The 19,474-nt window shown below is 31.9% G+C and overlaps 1 protein-coding gene and 1 long non-coding RNA gene across 2 annotated transcripts in view; both read left to right on the top strand.

The window, feature by feature from the left end:
• UBL3 (ubiquitin like 3) overlaps window positions 1-19,474 on the top strand; it is a 248,470-nt gene that overhangs the window by 216,597 nt on the left and 12,399 nt on the right. The window contains exon 2 of the mRNA XM_088257598.1: window positions 15,523-15,631. Within this exon, the coding sequence (XP_088113724.1) occupies window positions 15,523-15,631 (109 nt within the window). The remainder of the gene's footprint in view (window positions 1-15,522; window positions 15,632-19,474) is intronic.
• Window positions 4,707-6,729, top strand: LOC148310920 (uncharacterized). Its single transcript, XR_015837330.1, has 2 exons — window positions 4,707-4,948; window positions 5,381-6,729. It is a non-coding gene; the product is annotated as an uncharacterized LOC148310920 (long non-coding RNA).

The raw sequence follows: 19,474 nt of genomic DNA, 5'->3' as shown, positions 1-19,474 counted from the left end.
GCAAACATCTAGTATTTTATATTATTATTATGTTATCTGGTAAATTAACGCTTTGTAATGATCAATAATGCTGTAGTAAATCACTTCTAATACTAAAATATTTATTTATTAATTGATTTGGCAGTCACTTTGTGGTAAAATCTATCCATTTTTAAATAATTTCAATTAGTAAAACATTAATTAAAAATAAAATATTTTTGTTTTATTTATTTTTTCACGTGCTTTACTACTTACTGCATTATTGATCTTTGGGGGGTGTGTCGTTCCCCACAATTGAGTGATACATACCACAAAACTGGTATTTAAAAAAAAATATATTATGTTGTAAATTATCACTTTATTATGTTCGCATATTTTTTCAAGTACTTTATTTTTATTCGCTAAATGTCCAGCGCCATTTTTTATGGTTGCACAATGATCTTAATTACAATGTAGAGAAAACACACCACTGTAATTTTTCGTAGTCTACGTTTACGTGTTGATTCCTCTTGAAAAAAATCATTTGAAAAAAACACATGTCGACACAATTTTTAATGAATAGAACAGGACTTTTACTAGATTTAAAAAAAATTCTGAACCCTATATATTTTCTATCGGTTTTCGACATAAAATAAATTAATAGTAGTCACGTTAATATGGTCCCGTGGTTAATAACTTGTGTTACGGACTTGTTCTTGGATCGAATCCACTCCATCAGAATCCCTGTTTTAAACACAAGCCGCTAAGGCTCACTTGGAAGTACATAGTATTAAATTTAAACGTTTGAATATCGTCAGAAAAGAAATAGACACATTTATTATGAAAAAATAAACGAAGAAAGGTATGACTCAAACATATGGATAAAAGATTACCGTACGAATCAATTTGGTTGAATTTTAGTAAGTATTTTGGTTAAAATGCCTGAATTAAAAGTATTTATATGGAGTAAATAGCCTCGTTTGTTAAGTTTGCCGACGGAAGCTTAGGAACTTTAATTAGTTTCTTCATCGGCATGCTTCGTATCAGTTGTGACACCTATACTATAGATTGTTTCAAGTTTACGACATGATTCAATGTGTTTTTTTGACATCTCATCAACGATGAAGAAGAATATGGAAGTCTGGGCATTTACGGGGCTGACGACCGTGATAGGCTGGTTTAAGTCTGGTATTTCTTATCAATTTATTAGCCAATAATAACTTAATCACGACAATGACCCATTAGACTTATTTTTTTCGACATATGCCAGTTTATTTGGTATATCTCTTTCACCCTTATGTATTGAACCGCGGAAAATTCGCGAAGTGGTGAGCGTATTGGGGTAGGTATTACGTGTTACCGGAATATATTACGTCTCGCCCGAGTGCATAGTGACGTCATGTGTACATATTCCAAGGCCTACTAGAGACAGGCCTGGGCGCGCAAACGCCGAATTACGAAGTCAGTGCTATTGTCCGCGTGCGATATGCGAGTGGAATTTCGGATTATTTTTTAAAGGTTTAAACCTACAATTTTCGAAAATCCAGATGTTTAAATGATAACAGTTTATACAAAAAAGGAAAGGTAAAAATAAAACGAATTAATATTACATAAAAAGGCATTATTTATTTTCTTATATACACACACATACACATACACATATACATGTATATATATATATATATATATATATATATATATATATATATATATATATATATATATATATATATATATATATATATATATATATATATATATATATATATATATATATATATAATATATATATATATATATATATATATATATATATATATATATATATATATATATATGTAAATATATATATATATATATATATATATATATATATATATATATATATATATATATATATATATATATATATATATATATATATATATATATATATAAAATATAATATATCATACTCAAAAACACAAAAATAGTAATGGAACCTACAGTAAATTATACAAGTAAATTATAATAATGACATCAAGAAAATGTTGCATTTACCAAGTAAAATTAAAATTTAAAATGGACAGAAATTACCACAAAGCTATAATCTCACCATAAAAGACATGCATCAGGAATATAATTATTTCTAATATGTATATTTATATATATATATATATTTATATATATATATATATATATATATATATATATATATATATATATATATATATATATAAATATGTATATATATATATATATATATATATATATATATATATATATATATATATATATATATATATATATATATATTTATATATATAAATATACATATATATATATATATATATATATATATATATATATATATATATATATATATATATATATATATATATATATATATATATATATATATATATATATATATATATATATATATATATATATATATATATATATATATATGTATATACATATACACATTTAACATTAAAAACATGTAATATAACAGTAATTGAAAAAAATCTATTCAACACAAATATTTTAAGCATAAGATATCAAATGGAAAAATAATTGGACATGAAAAGAAGCTTATAATTATGTAAGTAAATTTCTTAATATTGGTGACCATATAAGTCGATTCAATTACAACATTTGCATTTAATCTTGTACTACTCAATTCAACAAAATACTTCAATTTTGTTAAATTGACAATTGAGAATATGTGATTTATGTTATGTGAAGGATTTAATTTAAAGACATGTTACATTAATTTACTCAAACAGTTTACACATTAGGTTTGATAGTTGATGGTTATGGATGAGAAAAAACTAATAAAATTTTAGTACTTTTCTACTTGATCCCGAACAACTTTGTGCAGCAAGTTCATCATTTTTGATATTTGCTAAGTTACTTAAAAGGATTTTACAGGTTCTATGGCAAATATTTTCTAATATTATTAGCAAAGTCTTATTACAAATACATTCATTTAAAAAATCACCTTGATTCAAGAAATAATAATTTAATTTAGAAACACTTATCTTATTTAAAATATAGAGTTGATTCTGGCCACTAATAAAAACATCAGGACAATAATCTAAAATTGTTTGCAAACTAAACCATACCAATGCTGTAGCAAGAGGAATGCACAAATAATTAGTATTAAATAACATATGATACGTAGCCGAGGAGTGTAAAAACATTGACGCTGCAAATATCAAAGTATTCCCGCTGTATCGACGGAGATTTTTTAGGGTAGCGGCATACTTAATTTGTTCTATAATGAACATAATTCTCTGATCACTATCTGGGAAGTGTGATTGCAACATAATTAGAACATCATTTAAATCAATGGCGGGGATGGTAATGTCATGGATAGAGGATTCAATAAAATTTATCACGTCACTTAAATCATCTACGTTTTTGATTATACTCACATTTCTTGGATGACGACTTTTACTTACTAACTTATTACCTAAATATAAATGTATTTTTAAATCACTCACTACTTTAATAGCGCCCAAAACACAAGGCACATCATTTAAGTCAATTAAACACAAAACTCTTTGTAACGCTGTCTCCGTTAAAACCCATTCTGGTTTAATTTGATTGGTCTTAGTTAAATCGTCTAAACTGTTTATGGATTTTGCTTCATTCAGCTTTCTTAGGTCATCGAGGCTGTTTTGAAGAGCGATCTCCATCCGGGATGTCTCCACATCAGCGAGTCTTCTAGTTGATTGGGGTGCGGTGGATAGATATTTGAGAGCACTCGGAAATATTGTAGGAATCCCTCACGAAGCTTGGGAATTTTGCGAGGCACATCTATAGCTTCCTCGCGTACTGTGCATCTGTCGCTTCGTATAATCATGGATTCTTCGAAATGCTTGATGCAAACATATGGATTTTTTATTCCAGAAAAATCCGTAGGAATCCGACGAAGCCATTTTTTTCCGTAGAGCATCGTTTTTTGGAAGAGCAAATGTGGATACATTTTCTTTTTGAGAGCGGTAGTTGGATTTACATCCAAAAACGCTGCAACATCTCCCCATTTTGTTTTGTAAACCACCTGTAATGAAACAAAGATATTAAGCGTAGGAATTAAGAATGCTAAGTTTGGTCATCCGAGGTTATCGTTTGGTTATCTTGGATAAACTCAACATGAATAGTGTATGTTTAATACAATAATTTAATATGATAACGAAAACGAACAGAAATTTGAGTCGACATCATCTCTCGTGAGTAAGCTCATGGATTCGTAAGCGAAATATAACCTCAAATGTGAAATAATGATTTTGTTGAAAATATTAAGTATAGTTATAAATAAAACACGTGTCAATATTCACGTTACATAAACACTTAAAAATGAAATACAAATAAGTATGCATTGTTATATAAGCTAAAAAGTAGCAACGATTTATTGAAACGTTTTGAAACGTCAAATGAGATTTAAACTCGTATAAACATCGAAATTGTGTTATAAATACGAAAATTACTTACTAATTCAATTTTCAAATACACTTCACTGTCTAATCACTCACTTTGAAGTTTATATGCTTTTAATTCAATATCAAAACAACACACAAATAAAGCAACAACGAACATCAACATAAACAATCGCGGCCATTTGTAAACACTGGACGCACCGACGCACTCCGCTTGGCTCGAACTGCAAATTTTAGAACACCGATTTGATCACGTGACATTTCAAAAACCCTTGTGCGCCCAGGCCTGTCTCTAGTCGGCCTTGTACATATTCAAGGCCGACTAGAGACAGGCCTGGGCGCACAAGGGTTTTTGAAATGTCACGTGATCAAATCGGTGTTCTAAAATTTGCAGTTCGAGCCAAGCGGAGTGCGTCGGTGCGTCCAGTGTTTACAAATGGCCGCGATTGTTTATGTTGATGTTCGTTGTTGCTTTATTTGTGTGTTGTTTTGATATTGAATTAAAAGCATATAAACTTCAAAGTGAGTGATTAGACAGTGAAGTGTATTTGAAAATTGAATTGGTAAGTAATTTTCGTATTTATAACACAATTTCGATGTTTATACGAGTTTAAATCTCATTTGACGTTTCAAAACGTTTCAATAAATCGTTGCTACTTTTTAGCTTATATAACAATGCATACTTATTTGTATTTCATTTTTAAGTGTTTATGTAACGTGAATATTGACACGTGTTTTATTTATAACAATACTTAATATTTTCAACAAAATCATTATTTCACATTTGAGGTTATATTTCGCTTACGAATCCATGAGCTTACTCACGAGAGATGATGTCGACTCAAATTTCTGTTCGTTTTCGTTATCATATTAAATTATTGTATTAAACATACACTATTCATGTTGAGTTTATCCAAGATAACCAAACGATAACCTTGGATGACCAAACTTAGCATTCTTAAATTCCTACGCTTAATTTCTTTGTTTCATTACAGGTGGTTTACAAAACAAAATGGGGAGATGTTGCAGCGTTTTTGGATGTAAATCCAACTACCGCTCTCAAAAAGAAAATGTATCCACATTTGCTCTTCCAAAAAACGATGCTCTACGGAAAAAAATGGCTTCGTCGGATTCCTACGGATTTTTCTGGAATAAAAAATCCATATGTTTGCATCAAGCATTTCGAAGAATCCATGATTATACGAAGCGACAGATGCACAGTACGCGAGGAAGCTATAGATGTGCCTCGCAAAATTCCCAAGCTTCGTGAGGGAGCAATTCCTACAATATTTCCGAGTGCTCCCAAATATCTATCCACCGCACCCCAATCAACTAGAAGACTCGCTGATGTGGAGACATCCCGGATGGAGATCGCTCTTCAAAACAGCCTCGATGACCTAAGGAAGCTGAATGAAGCAAAATCCATAAACAGTTTAGACGATTTAACTAAGACCAATCAAATTAAACCAGAATGGGTTTTAACGGAGACAGCGTTACAAAGAGTTTTGTGTTTAATTGACTTAAATGATGTGCCTTGTGTTTTGGGCGCTATTAAAGTAGTGAGTGATTTAAAAATACATTTATATTTAGGTAATAAGTTAGTAAGTAAAAGTCGTCATCCAAGAAATGTGAGTATAATCAAAAACGTAGATGATTTAAGTGACGTGATAAATTTGATTGAATCCTCTATCCATGACATTACCATCCCCGCCATTGATTTAAATGATGTTCTAATTATGTTGCAATCACACTTCCCAGATAGTGATCAGAGAATTATGTTCATTATAGAACAAATTAAGTATGCCGCTACCCTAAAAAATCTCCGTCGATACAGCGGGAATACTTTGATATTTGCAGCGTCAATGTTTGTACACTCCTCGGCTACGTATCATATGTTATTTAATACTAATTATTTGTGCATTCCTCTTGCTACAGCATTGGTATGGTTTAGTTTGCAAACAATTTTAGATTATTGTCCTGATGTTTTTATTAGTGGCCAGAATCAACTCTATATTTTAAATAAGATAAGTGTTTCTAAATTAAATTATTATTTCTTGAATCAAGGTGATTTTTTAAATGAATGTATTTGTAATAAGACTTTGCTAATAATATTAGAAAATATTTGCCATAGAACCTGTAAAATCCTTTTAAGTAACTTAGCAAAAATCAAAAATGATGAACTTGCTGCACAAAGTTGTTCGGGATCAAGTAGAAAAGTACTAAAATTTTATTAGTTTTTTCTCATCCATAACCATCAACTATCAAACCTAATGTGTAAACTGTTTGAGTAAATTAATGTAACATGTCTTTAAATTAAATCCTTCACATAACATAAATCACATATTCTCAATTGTCAATTTAACAAAATTGAAGTATTTTGTTAAATTGAGTAGTACAAGATTAAATGCAAATGTTGTAATTGAATCGACTTATATGGTCACCAATATTAAGAAATTTACTTACATAATTATAAGCTTCTTTTCATGTCCAATTATTTTTCCATTTGATATCTTATGCTTAAAATATTTGTGTTGAATAGATTTTTTTCAATTACTGTTATATTACATGTTTTTAATGTTAAATGTGTATATGTATATACATATATATATATATATATATATATATATATATATATATATATATATATATATATATATATATATATATATATATATATATATATATATACATATTAGAAATAATTATATTCCTGATGCATGTCTTTTATGGTGAGATTATAGCTTTGTGGTAATTTCTGTCCATTTTAAATTTTAATTTTACTTGGTAAATGCAACATTTTCTTGATGTCATTATTATAATTTACTTGTATAATTTACTGTAGGTTCCATTACTATTTATGTGTTTTTGAGTATGATATATTATATTATATATATATATATATATATATATATATATATATATATATATATATATATATATATATATATATATATATATATATATATATATATATATATATATATATATATATATTTATATATATACATGTATATGTGTATGTGTGTGTATATAAGAAAATAAAAAATGCCTTTTTATGTAATATTAATTCGTTTTATTTTTACCTTTCCTTTTTTGTATAAACTGTTATCATTTAAACATCTGGATTTTCGAAAATTGTAGGTTTAAACCTTTAAAAAATAATCCGAAATTCCACTCGCATATCGCACGCGGACAATAGCACTGACTTCGTAATTCGGCGTTTGCGCGCCCAGGCCTGTCTCTAGTAGGCCTTGTACATATTGCAGCGCCGTCTCTCTCCCTCGCGTCGGTTATTCGATTGGCTAGAGCAGTGGTCCTCAACCTTTTATGACCGTTACCGTGACCCGCTGAGACGTAGGTTGTTTTGATTTCTCAATTTTAAACATACCTTTAAAATACAACATAGTCACTGCAAGCAATTAATATAAAGTGATTTAACCTTTTAATTCATTCAACTCTACTTTATATGTACGAGTATATGCGAGTGCGAAAGAGGGAAGCCTTCGTCGTGTTTTTTATTTCGAATGTTTTGTGTCAATGTTTGTCCGCCTCCGTAGTGTAATGGGCAGCACGCTTGGCCACCGTACTGGAGGTCCCGGGTTCGATTCCCAGGGGGGAGGGGTCATATAAATAGTGATTTTTTCACTCTAATATTTATTTTACATTACCCTGGACTGGTACCTGAAGCGTAGGGCTGATCGCCTTTCCTTCATATGTTAACGGTCAAGATAACACTGCGTTTATATGACGCAGTGCCCTATGCACCATTGGGGTGCGGATAAGGGTTTGAAACGGATTGTGTCAAAGGCAACTTGGCGTGAAGAGGTTCTCAGCTGAATAATTATTTTATGTTTTTGTGTTTTTTTTTTATTATTGAAAGCATTAATTTTGTGGATCATAGTGATATATTATTTTGAGAAATAAAAATACTTTGTTTTTGAGTGTGAGAAATAATATAAATTATTTTGTGGATAATTATTTTAAATGTTTATTGGGTTTGATCGACTTTTTTTTACGTAAATTTGATTTGTAATCAGAGCTTTGGGCAGCCCTGAACTATTTGATCCGCGGACCGGCATCGGTCCGCGGCCCGTGGGTTGGTGACCACTGGGCTAGAGGAGAAGGCCAGTCGCAAAGTAATCTGATGATACGTTTTGTTTTGGTTTGGTTTATTCGTAGGTGGGGACACGTCATGTTTTGTAGAATCGCGTGCTCTCGTGGCTGCATGCAATGCGATTGGAAGGAAACGTTCGTATTATTTTAATGTGTGAACTTATTTGTTTCCTGCCCGTAACCGTCACATTTAAATTTGTGGTAAATATACACAGTACATTATTGAAACGTGTGCAATTTTGGCCTTCAGTCACTAAAGCGCAGTAATATATATTTATGATGCAAAAATCTCTACACACAATTATATAGCGATGATACTGAAATTGTCTTTCGGGTAGGGATTACATGCAAAAAAAATGTTTTTGTTCTAACTTTCTTGTGGATAACATAGCAACAACTGTTTAAAAGTGGACAGTAATAAATTTTAGCACATACGAAAACAAGAAAATCTGAACCTTAATTATAACTCTAATCTCAAGTATGCTATGTTACAACATTTTGAGTGTGTCCAAATACTTGTTCACAAAATCTGGATTATCTCCAATTACAGGAGTTATTTTCATATAATTTTTTGACATCTCATCAAAGATGAAGAAGAATATGGAAGTCTGGGCATTTACGGGGCTGACGACATCTCACCAATAGATGTCTCTAGTGAAGTTCTAGTGATTCATGAACAAGGTTTCTAAATTGGTTCATATATATAGAACTTCCAAGAATTTGAGTAGTGTGGTTGTCAATAATGGGTAGAATTGGTGAATGTTACACGTGTGTAAAGTGATCACTTAAACCAGCCTATGACGGTCGTCAGCCCCGTAAATGCCCAGACTTCCATATTCTTCTTCATCTTTGATGAGATGTCAAAAAATAATATGCTATGTTAAACCAATATGAAATAATTAAATCGCATCAAAACGCAACTATTTTATAAGCTAGAATTCCTGATTACTTAAAATCATTTATAATGGAATGTAACGCTTTGATGAGGACCTCCACATATCGGTAGTGTAAAGGCAAAGGGGTATATCTGTCTCAGACAAAATTTTACAGGAGAACAAAAACAAACTTGTGAAATTAAATAACTCATTTGATTTATGTATTCTTATATGTACATATCTCAATAAAACAAAATAAATATTGCAACTACAGCTATGTCCTTTTGGCAGATTATGGAATACACTATTTTAGACATTTCGTATAAGAAAATGAAAAATTTGACAGATTGCCATTACACTACCGATATACCATACAAGTATTCGTTTATAGCCAGACCACAAAAGTCGTTGGTATAACCACGGGCTGTTAGTTGGTGAGTCGTCGGATCAAGATAGTTGTCTCCCTATCTTTGGGTACAGAACCGCGGCTATGCGTGATGCATAGATCGATAGCGCGTCGGGTGCAGTTGTGCAGTGTAAATCAGATTGTCACCCGAGGGTGTGCACTCGGGATGGTGTCGAGGGATTTAAATGCGAGGGCAATACCCCCATTAGACAACACCCCGTGCGCCCTCGCCCTCCCTATCGCGAGGGATCTTGCGTTCCTAGATGGATTTTAGCCATTCCGACGTTTAATCGTTTTACACAATTACCTAACCCTTCTTTTTGCGCCCTAATCGTATCTTTAATTTAACGGATGCAGGTATAAAAATATCCTAAAATAGTATAATTTTATAATTATTTTTATTAAATTTTTAATTTATGTTTTCTTCTTCTTCTTCAAACCCTTATCCGCACCCCAATGGTGCATAGGGCACTGGATATAAACGCAGTGTTATCTTGATCGTTAACACACGAAGGAAAGGTGATCAGCCCTCCGCTTCAGGTACCAGTCCAGGGTGATATTGAATAAATATTATAGTGAAAAAATCACCTATATTTATTTTACCCCCCCTGGGAATCTAACCTAGGACCTCCAGAATGGTAGCCGAGCGTGCTACACTATGGAGGCAGACAATTTAAGTTTTGCTTGGTTAATACCGCTATTTCTTATGATCTATTGTGACACGTGTTTCGATGCTTCCCGCATCATTTTCAAATGTCGAAATTTTATTGAAAATGATGCGGAATCCATCGAAACGCGTGTCTGAATGGATTTTAAGAAATAGTGGTATTTACCAAATAAAACTTAAATAAAAAATGGATAGATATTACCACAAAGTGACTGCCGAATCGATTAATGAAAAAAATGGCTCTACAGAAATTGACCGTCAGACAAAAATGCCTAAAGTTTAGATATGGATATCTTTTTTTAATGTAAGAATACAATTATTATCGATATGTTTTTTTTTATTAAATATTCCAAATGACAGTCTTTAAATTTATCGGCCGTCAAAAATGAAAAAAACGATAATGGAAAAATGTGATATAAAAGAGGCGAAAGAATATACGTATATTCGCTAACAATATCCAAATTTATATGTAAATGAAGCACATTCATCATTTCGGAATTGACATAAATATACATATATATCGAAAAATTACATCAACTGCTTCCGGCCAGAATGGCGTCAGTAACAAATCGCTACTTTTCAGGAAACTTTTCATATTACTATAATACATAGTTAAGTAGAATAAAATTAAATTTTTTGATTGTTTTACATTTCTGTATTGCCAAAATTAAAATCAAATCGTTCGTATAAAGAAAATCAATGTCACGTTATTATTACCTCTTTTATTTATCCTCTGTAGATGTATATGGTGTATACAAGGACACAATTCTGGAAGAATAATAAATCGCTCACTCCTTTCAAGAGAAGGTCATAAATCAAAAATCGTCAATTTTCAGTTGATCATGTTTTCGGAATGCCCAGAGAATGTACTATATCCCAGCAAAAGAGGCATATTTTCAACTTAATATTTACCCGCTACAGGGCAGAAAATGATATTTTTGCTTTTTGAATAAAATATATTGTTTAATTATTTCTTTAAATATACTAAATATTTTTCAAATGGAGAAAAAATCTTCAGGTTTACCTAAAAAGATCTGTTGCACAGTAAAAAGTTCAATAAGTGGCTTGATATTTATTTTTAATACATTGTATTATATTTTTGAACTTTAAAAACGTTCTCCTGAAAAATCAATTTTTTATTTATTTATTACGTTCTTGAAAGGAGTGAGCGAAATGCTCGCATATACAAACCGCCACGTCAGCTTACTGTATTAGTATTAACAAAACAAGTTCATGTGATCAAATGTAATATTGACATGAATATTAGATATTTATTTCGATGAAGAGCCAATATTTTCTCGTGTCATTCGATGTTAAACTGATTACATTTTCCTTTCCCAGCCCTACCGTAGCGGCCCTAATACCGTTAGGGCCGAGTCCCCGCGCGCAGGGTGCATAACCCACCGGTAGTTATGTTAGGTAGCTATTTTCGCGGTATAATGCGATATTGCATCGGTCGGTGTCGAGCTGCACTCCCCCCCCACCCTACAAACCCGACCTAAGCCCGTCTATAGCAGTAGGGAATCGTACCGATTGCAAACATATTTTCACACATCTCAGAACAACTACGAGAACTTCACTGTTTGATGAGAAAAACTCTCCTTATCTTTTTATTTTCTGATATCTAAACAATGATGAAGAACAATATGGATATAGAGATATCTAATGGTGAGATGAAAAGAAGCTTTTTGTTGAGCAGAAACTCTTTTTTTTAAATATACTAGTATGTGAGGTCCGAATCCTGGATTATAATTACATACAGATTATAATTAAAAACGGCGCTATATAAATTGCCCATATTTATTATATTACTACTTGATTTCATCATGTATGTACGTACTATATAAAATTTATAGTAACAATAAAAAATAAACAACCATCAATCATCCTTCAAATCTTACAAATTGATAATCTTGATATTATTACATGAATTTTGGGCGCTCCTGACGATCGATCTTTTTCATTCGGTTATTATGTTCAAACACTTTTAAAACAACCGTTTCATTGAAGCTGTTTTGCAAGCTGTTTTTATCAAGGGGCTACAGTCAAATTATTGAGTTCGGTGTCTTTTAGAAACTGCTAGGACTAGGAACAGTTTTATAAAGCGCTCCGTGATGTGATATTTTATAAAACAGCTGCAAACAAACTGGGCAATAAAATGTTTTTTTTGAAGTTGGTCAAAGAAGCAACTACTATTGTAGTTGGTTCTTTTACCGCTGCGGTTATGATATGGTGTTTCACTCTGCTATCCAATCTCTATTGGATCTATACCATGGGTGGCCAACCTTTTCAGCAGCCGGGCCAGATTTTAGAAATGACATTTTACACTGGGCCGTAAATCAAAATTTCTTCTGTTTTTCAAAGCGAACATATAAACAAACATATATAAATATAATTTTTTTGAAGATACACCAAAATGAGAATCAAACAAATTTATTAAATTAGAGTTAGGCAATACAAAAATAATCAGAAAATTTCTCAGTTCTTCTGTTACTCTTCTCTTCTTTAGTCCAACGTCTTCACTACTTGACGCCATTATATGGGTCTTGAAGTTGTCACGATAGTAAAATACTTCCATATATGGGATACGATACGAACTACGCACGGTGAAATGTTCTTTTCGTGGTTTTATGTACACTTTAAGAAAAAATATGTGAAATGCTCCGCGGGCCGCAAGTAGACACCCGGCGGGCCGCATGCAGCCTGCGGGCCGCGGGTTGGACATCCTTGATCTATACGCTCGGAATAGCATGATTTTTTAAAGTAAAAAATATCATCATTATTACGTTATAATTATTTTCGCAAACAAATAACTGTTTCGAGAGATAACTATTTAATACATAAATAAAACAGTTTAACGTTTTTACCATCCCTAGTATCAATATATTTTTGATATGAAAATAATTTCTTACTAAACTAGAGATATCTGAGATTACGTTAAAAAAGGATTTCACTTTTTAAACTCATTTTTTTAAAACCATTTTGTATTACGCAGGTTTTGAATATTTATGGACGGAAAAAATCGTTCAAATTAATGAGGAAATTGCCTATAGAAAATATAGGTCTGTATTAAAACAACTGTCACGCAAATTAAGAAATCACATAAATTTGATATCCGCCTTTTATACATCAATCTTTGTAAAATGATAAGATTTGAATTGATATTTACGAAATTGTTACTATCTACATAAATCAATATATTTAAAGGCAGCTTTCGCTTCAGCAATTATTGTCCAAATCGACTAGATGTTTAAAATGCACTTTGTAGAGCTTTAAAATGTCGTTTCGTTTCGTTACTGTACTTTACACGCGACTTGTTTTAAAAAAATGTGTTAATTCCGTACTTTTACGAAAAAAGCCGAACGTTAAAATTAATTGAAACGACTGTAGAACGTTAAATTGTAATAATAATGTCATTCTGGTCGGCCACTATCGCAGAACCGCGCGTTTTAACGCGAATTGGATTTTTGTAAAATGTATAAAACTAGCGCTTGTAATGATTGCAATAACGAGTGGGTACTAAAATTGAAAGTGCTTTAAAGTCACGGGCAATACATTTGCACGACAGAAGTGCGCGGAGTTCAGAAAGCGTAAAAGTACCGAGTATTGTTAAACCCATTAACGCTAATGGCTCCGCGACTCCCGAGTGCTAAAGGATCGTCATAATAACTGGGAAATGGTTCAACATTACCACAACTGAATTGCTAATGCGATGGCAAATAATATTATAGATGAAATATCGTAGGCGTCCAGGAAAAAGTGACCAACTAACAAAACGTAAAATGTTCAGGAGGGCCATTTAAGTCACTTTTGCTTGGCAAGAAAATAAACACCAATGCAGTTAGTCATTTTTACCAAGTCAATATATTATACTTCCAAGTTTAAAATCCTTTGGGATGTTTTTCAGGGCAATATTAAGCTAGTAAGATATCAAATAGTCAATGATCAGGTTTCTGTAAAAAATGCACTTGGTCACTTTCTCCTGTATGACTACGATATATTCGTTTGTTCTTCACTTTGTTTACGAATATTGAACCTTATTAGGAGTTCCACAGGTCTCTCATTTTAAACTTTTAACGAAAGTTTCCTTTTTTATGTATGTTAACTCATTCATGCTTTCCGCAATTTCGAGAATATTATTTTTTAATAACATGCAATGAAAATAATACAGATAAATGTTTTATTGATGTGTTTTAAGGGTTTTTGGTAATTCCCATTCCACAAGAACTATTCATCTTTTAATTTAGCTTGTGTTTTCAAGTCACGTCTTCGTTATATATATTTTTAAAATAAACTTACCGCTTACTTGTGGTTAAAAGAGGGATAGAACATCGTACTATTATAAAATACGTACCTAAATATACAAACATACATTATTTATTAATTTTTTCATAAAATCAATGTATTTTTGCATACAAAAGAATACCGTAAACGTAATAACAAGAAATAAACTAATTATTACGGTTTTCATTGAAAAGAGAATACTAATATATTATATTAAGCGCCCTTGAGGTAGTATTTTTCAAAAAATGGCGCTGTATAAATTGTGTGTGGTGTGTTTATACTAATCACTATTGAACATCATCCAATACCACAATTAATAATAAACATTTAATTTTTTTCTATGATATACAATACCCTTATAAAAACCACCTCTGCTGTTTTTCATTCTTGACGCTTTTTGGTATCTTATCATGTGATTACAGCCAGTATGTGCACGCCAATATGTCGGCATGATTTCATTAAACTACCATTCATCTAATAAGTTTTATTTCTTTCATGATTCTGAATTAACACAAAATTCACTGTTGTTTAGTTTGAATACTATTGCTTGTAAATAATAGTATAATAGATTAATTGATACCAATAAATATTATATCTTGATTTTTTTGCACTCTCCGTTTTACGATTTTGCGTCATATTTTTTACGAATGTCGCATCGAATAGCATCATTTGAGGATATCCTTTCATCTCGTTATTGCTTGTCGCAGGTCGTGCCTTCGGGGCCCGCAGACCTTCCCGTTCATGAATATTAGATCATCTAGAACATGTTTTGATCGAGCGATTTTGTTCCAGATAAATCTCCGGTTGATTCTGGTTTCCGGCAAGACGAAGGAGTTCATCTTCAGTCCCGTGGACTCGGCGGGGGACATAGCGCTGCACGTCTACGAAAATTGGCCAGAAGGTAAAATAATTGTACTATCCTATTAGTATTAATTATATTAATTGCATCCTATTGAGGAGATGCATGAACGTGGGAGAAGCGAAGAATGTTTGCAAAGACAGAGTGGTGTGGCGTTCTATTCTCTCTGCCTACCCCTGCGTGGAAGCGGCACGATGGTGAGTTAGTTAGTTAGTATGTAAATATTTTCTTTATTCTTCTATATTTTCTACATTTTCTTTATTATTATTATTATTATATAAAACTTCACGCCTCCCTCCCCTCTCACTTCCAAACGTCACTTTATCACCCACTCTTTATCCCGCCTATACATATTATACATTTAATTTATATATTTAAAAAAAACAACAACAAAAAAATCCAATAAGTATTCTTTAAAAAAATGGACGTGGATAGATGTACGACTTCTGGCGCAGCCGGGCGCTTACTGAATTCTGTGATTGCGAGTAAGGCCTTAAACACTGATTCTCTATTATAAAAATTAAAATTTATTTAAATTACGGGAGTAATATACATTTTATTTTATTGGTGCATAGGGCACTGCATGATATAAACACAGTGTTATCTTGATCGTTAACACATGAAAAAAAGGTGATCAGCCCTCCGCTTCAGGTACCAGTCCAGGGTAATATTGAATAAATATTAGAGTGAAAAAATCTCCTATATTTATTTAAACCCCCCCCCCCTAGGAATCGAACCCGGGACGGTAAATCCAGAACGGTAGTCGAGTTAGCTGACCATTACACTACGAAGGCGGATATATATTATACATACTATTATTGAATTAACTTTGTCCCCTTTTTAATATGCTTCGGCGCTTGTCTCCGCGTAAAGTGTTTAAAACAAGGTCACTCTCTTCATAAAGTAGAATGCATAAAAAAATAACGTCATAATGCATTATGTATCAAAGTGGGGCAAACGTGATGCAGTATAAAGTATGCAGTTTGCATTTCCACCCTGAAAGGGATACCCGCCGAGCGCAGCCGACACTTGACCCACTTCACCTGTCACCCGGGGTCTTCATTTCTTAAGGGAAAACATCACTACTCTCACGGAAAAATCATCATGTCGCTCACTCCTTTCAAGAACGTCATAAATCAAAAAACGTCAATTTTCAGCTGTGCATGTTTTCGGAATGTCCAGAAAATGTACCATATGAAAATGCAAAAGAGGCATATTTTTAACTTAATATTTACCTGCTACAGGGCAGAAAATGTTTTGTTTTTGCATTTTGAAGAAATGGTATTGTTTAATTATTTTTTTAAAGATATTAAATATTTTTCTAATGGAGAAAAAGCCTTCAGGTTTTACTTAAAAAGATCTGTTGCACAGTAAAAAGTTCAATAAGTGGCTTGATATTAATTTTTAATACATTGTGTTATATTTTTAAACGTTTTTTTGATTTATGACGTTCTTGAAAGGAGTGAGCTATGTCACAAAATATGTTTTTATTAGTAGACAATATAAAATATCAAAAGTATACAAATAGACAAAACAAAAGATGGGATTTGTAAACTGAGAATATTAAGGCTGAGATCTCGATCGTTCAAATTAGAACGCGTTCGACTCCTCCTTCTGCGCTTAATTTTTTAATCGAGTATATTTCGGAATTTGACTTAAAAAAATTATACAAAAAATATTTTTAAAATTAACAATATAACAATGAATTAAGCCTTCCCCTTACTGTCTATGTTCCTACTGATAAGAAATAAAAAATATTATTATTTTATTTTTTATAAAAAATAAATATTTGTGTTTTTATTATTTACATAAATATTTCAATTTCTTACCATTTCTGTGAGCCTAAGCGGCTCTTTATTAGAAATAGGTATAAAATTGTGGTAGAGTGGGTTCGAACCGAGAAACTCTGACTTAAGAGTCCGCTACACTGACCACGGGACCACAACCCGACACGAAATAATAATTAAATAATAATAAGAAACATCTGCTACCCCCTCTTCATCCTTCAACATCCCAAGGATAGAATTGTAAAATTTGGAATAAGCTTCACATGCGGTGTTTGAAAATAATGCGGAATGCATTGAAACACATGTCACAATAGATTTTAAGAAATAATGGTATTTACTAAGCAAAATTTAAATTAACAAAAAAAAATATATATTTATTTTTTAACTCCTTACCCCCTTCCTTGGGGTAACCACTACATTGCAGATGCAAACTGTTTAAAATGGAGTTAATTAAGTTTTTCTTTCATTTATGATTTAATCAACACTCCCAGTTTCGAGAGAACAACCCTCCCATCGACAGGTGATTTTGTTAGGATTACTCTCCCGAAATTAGTAGTATTCGTCTTAAATTAAAATTTAGTAATACTTTTGACTTAGTTAAAAGTCAGCTTGTTGAAATACACAAGCAACTTGAAGCAGTCGTAGTCAACTGTCAAGTTGCTACACTAGAACATTTACAGTTTCAACTCAAAAATATTTACCGAGCAAACTCGGCTGCTTTTTGACTGCAGCTGTCGTCCGCTTAAAACTTTAAATTATTAAAACCCTTATCCGCACCCCAATGGTGCATAGGGCACTGCTTCATATAAATGCAGTGTTATCTTGATCGTTTACGCATGAAGGAAAGGTGATCAGCCCTCCACTTCAGGTACCAGTCCAAGGTAATATTGAATAAATATTACAGTGAAAAAATCACTTATATTTATTTGACCCCCCCCTGGGAATCGAACCCGGTACCTCCAGAATGGTAGCCGAGCGTGCTGACGAAAAAAAAACTAAGGCGTTCTACGGAGGCGTTTTCTTCTACGGAGGTGGAAAAAAATGCTTAAAACTGCACCATAAAATTGGCACAGTGGGATTTCCCCTTAATCCCTTTCTTCTCTAAAATCTCTGAATCGCCACTTATCACTCTCACATTGGCCTCATTTTCAAATTAGGCTCTAGAGCTAGCCCAAGGTTCACTTGATAATTTCAGCAGATAAACGCAATTGTGCCAATTAGGCGTTTCCTTATCATCTTGATTGCAAATTTGTTGTATTGTGCGAGGTCACATTGATTATTATTATGTTATCTAGTATATACAGATAAAAATATCTAGCTTTAGCATATAAAAACCTATCAGCGAAAGCTCAACTGCAAATACTACAAAAGTTAGTAAGAAGTGATCTGGTTAGGAGGAATAATTGGCGGGTATGTATGCGGAGATGCATATACACGCATAAAATCTGTTTATATACAGTAAAAATATCTTTTTTTTAATTTAAGTTTCACTTAGTAAATAAATAGTGTTATTCACTAAGTAAAACTTAAATTAAAAATGGATAAATTTTACCACAAAGTGACTGACAAATCAATTAATGAAAAATATTTAGCATATAAAAACCTGTCAGCGAAAGCTCAACTAGTAATAAACTACAGCTAGTAAGAAAGTGATCAGGTTAGGAGTCAGAATAATCGGCAGGTATGCATGAGGAGATGCATATATACACATAAAATCTGTTTATTTCTAATATGATTATCATTTGTTCAATGAATTGTATCATTATTCATAAATACTGTACTGTTTTCCTCATATTGGAATATAGAAAATATATTTGATTTTACCCGTACATGTAATTTATTATCATTTATTAACACATTTCACCCCTGGCGACAGGATTCGATAACTATGTACATATATAGTTAAGGTTTAACAAAGAGATTGATATATAATACTCATACAAAAACATTGGATAATTCCTTCTTTTCTGCCTTTGAAATGAGGTCTGCGCAGAAGGTAAAAATACCCTTCAAGCTTCAATCGACCGAAAGGGTAGAAATACCTTTCCCGTCCCAAGTTTGTTAACATTATCATAAAAATATTACAATCCCAAATTAT

Source organism: Brachycentrus maculatus, unplaced genomic scaffold (genome assembly GCF_059751285.1).
Source record: "Brachycentrus maculatus isolate JH-2025_06_01 unplaced genomic scaffold, ASM5975128v1 h1tg000085l, whole genome shotgun sequence".
NCBI lineage: Eukaryota > Metazoa > Arthropoda > Insecta > Trichoptera > Brachycentridae > Brachycentrus > Brachycentrus maculatus.
The sequence above is the reverse complement of the archived record's forward strand: the minus strand, read 5'-3'. Positions and strand labels throughout refer to the sequence as shown.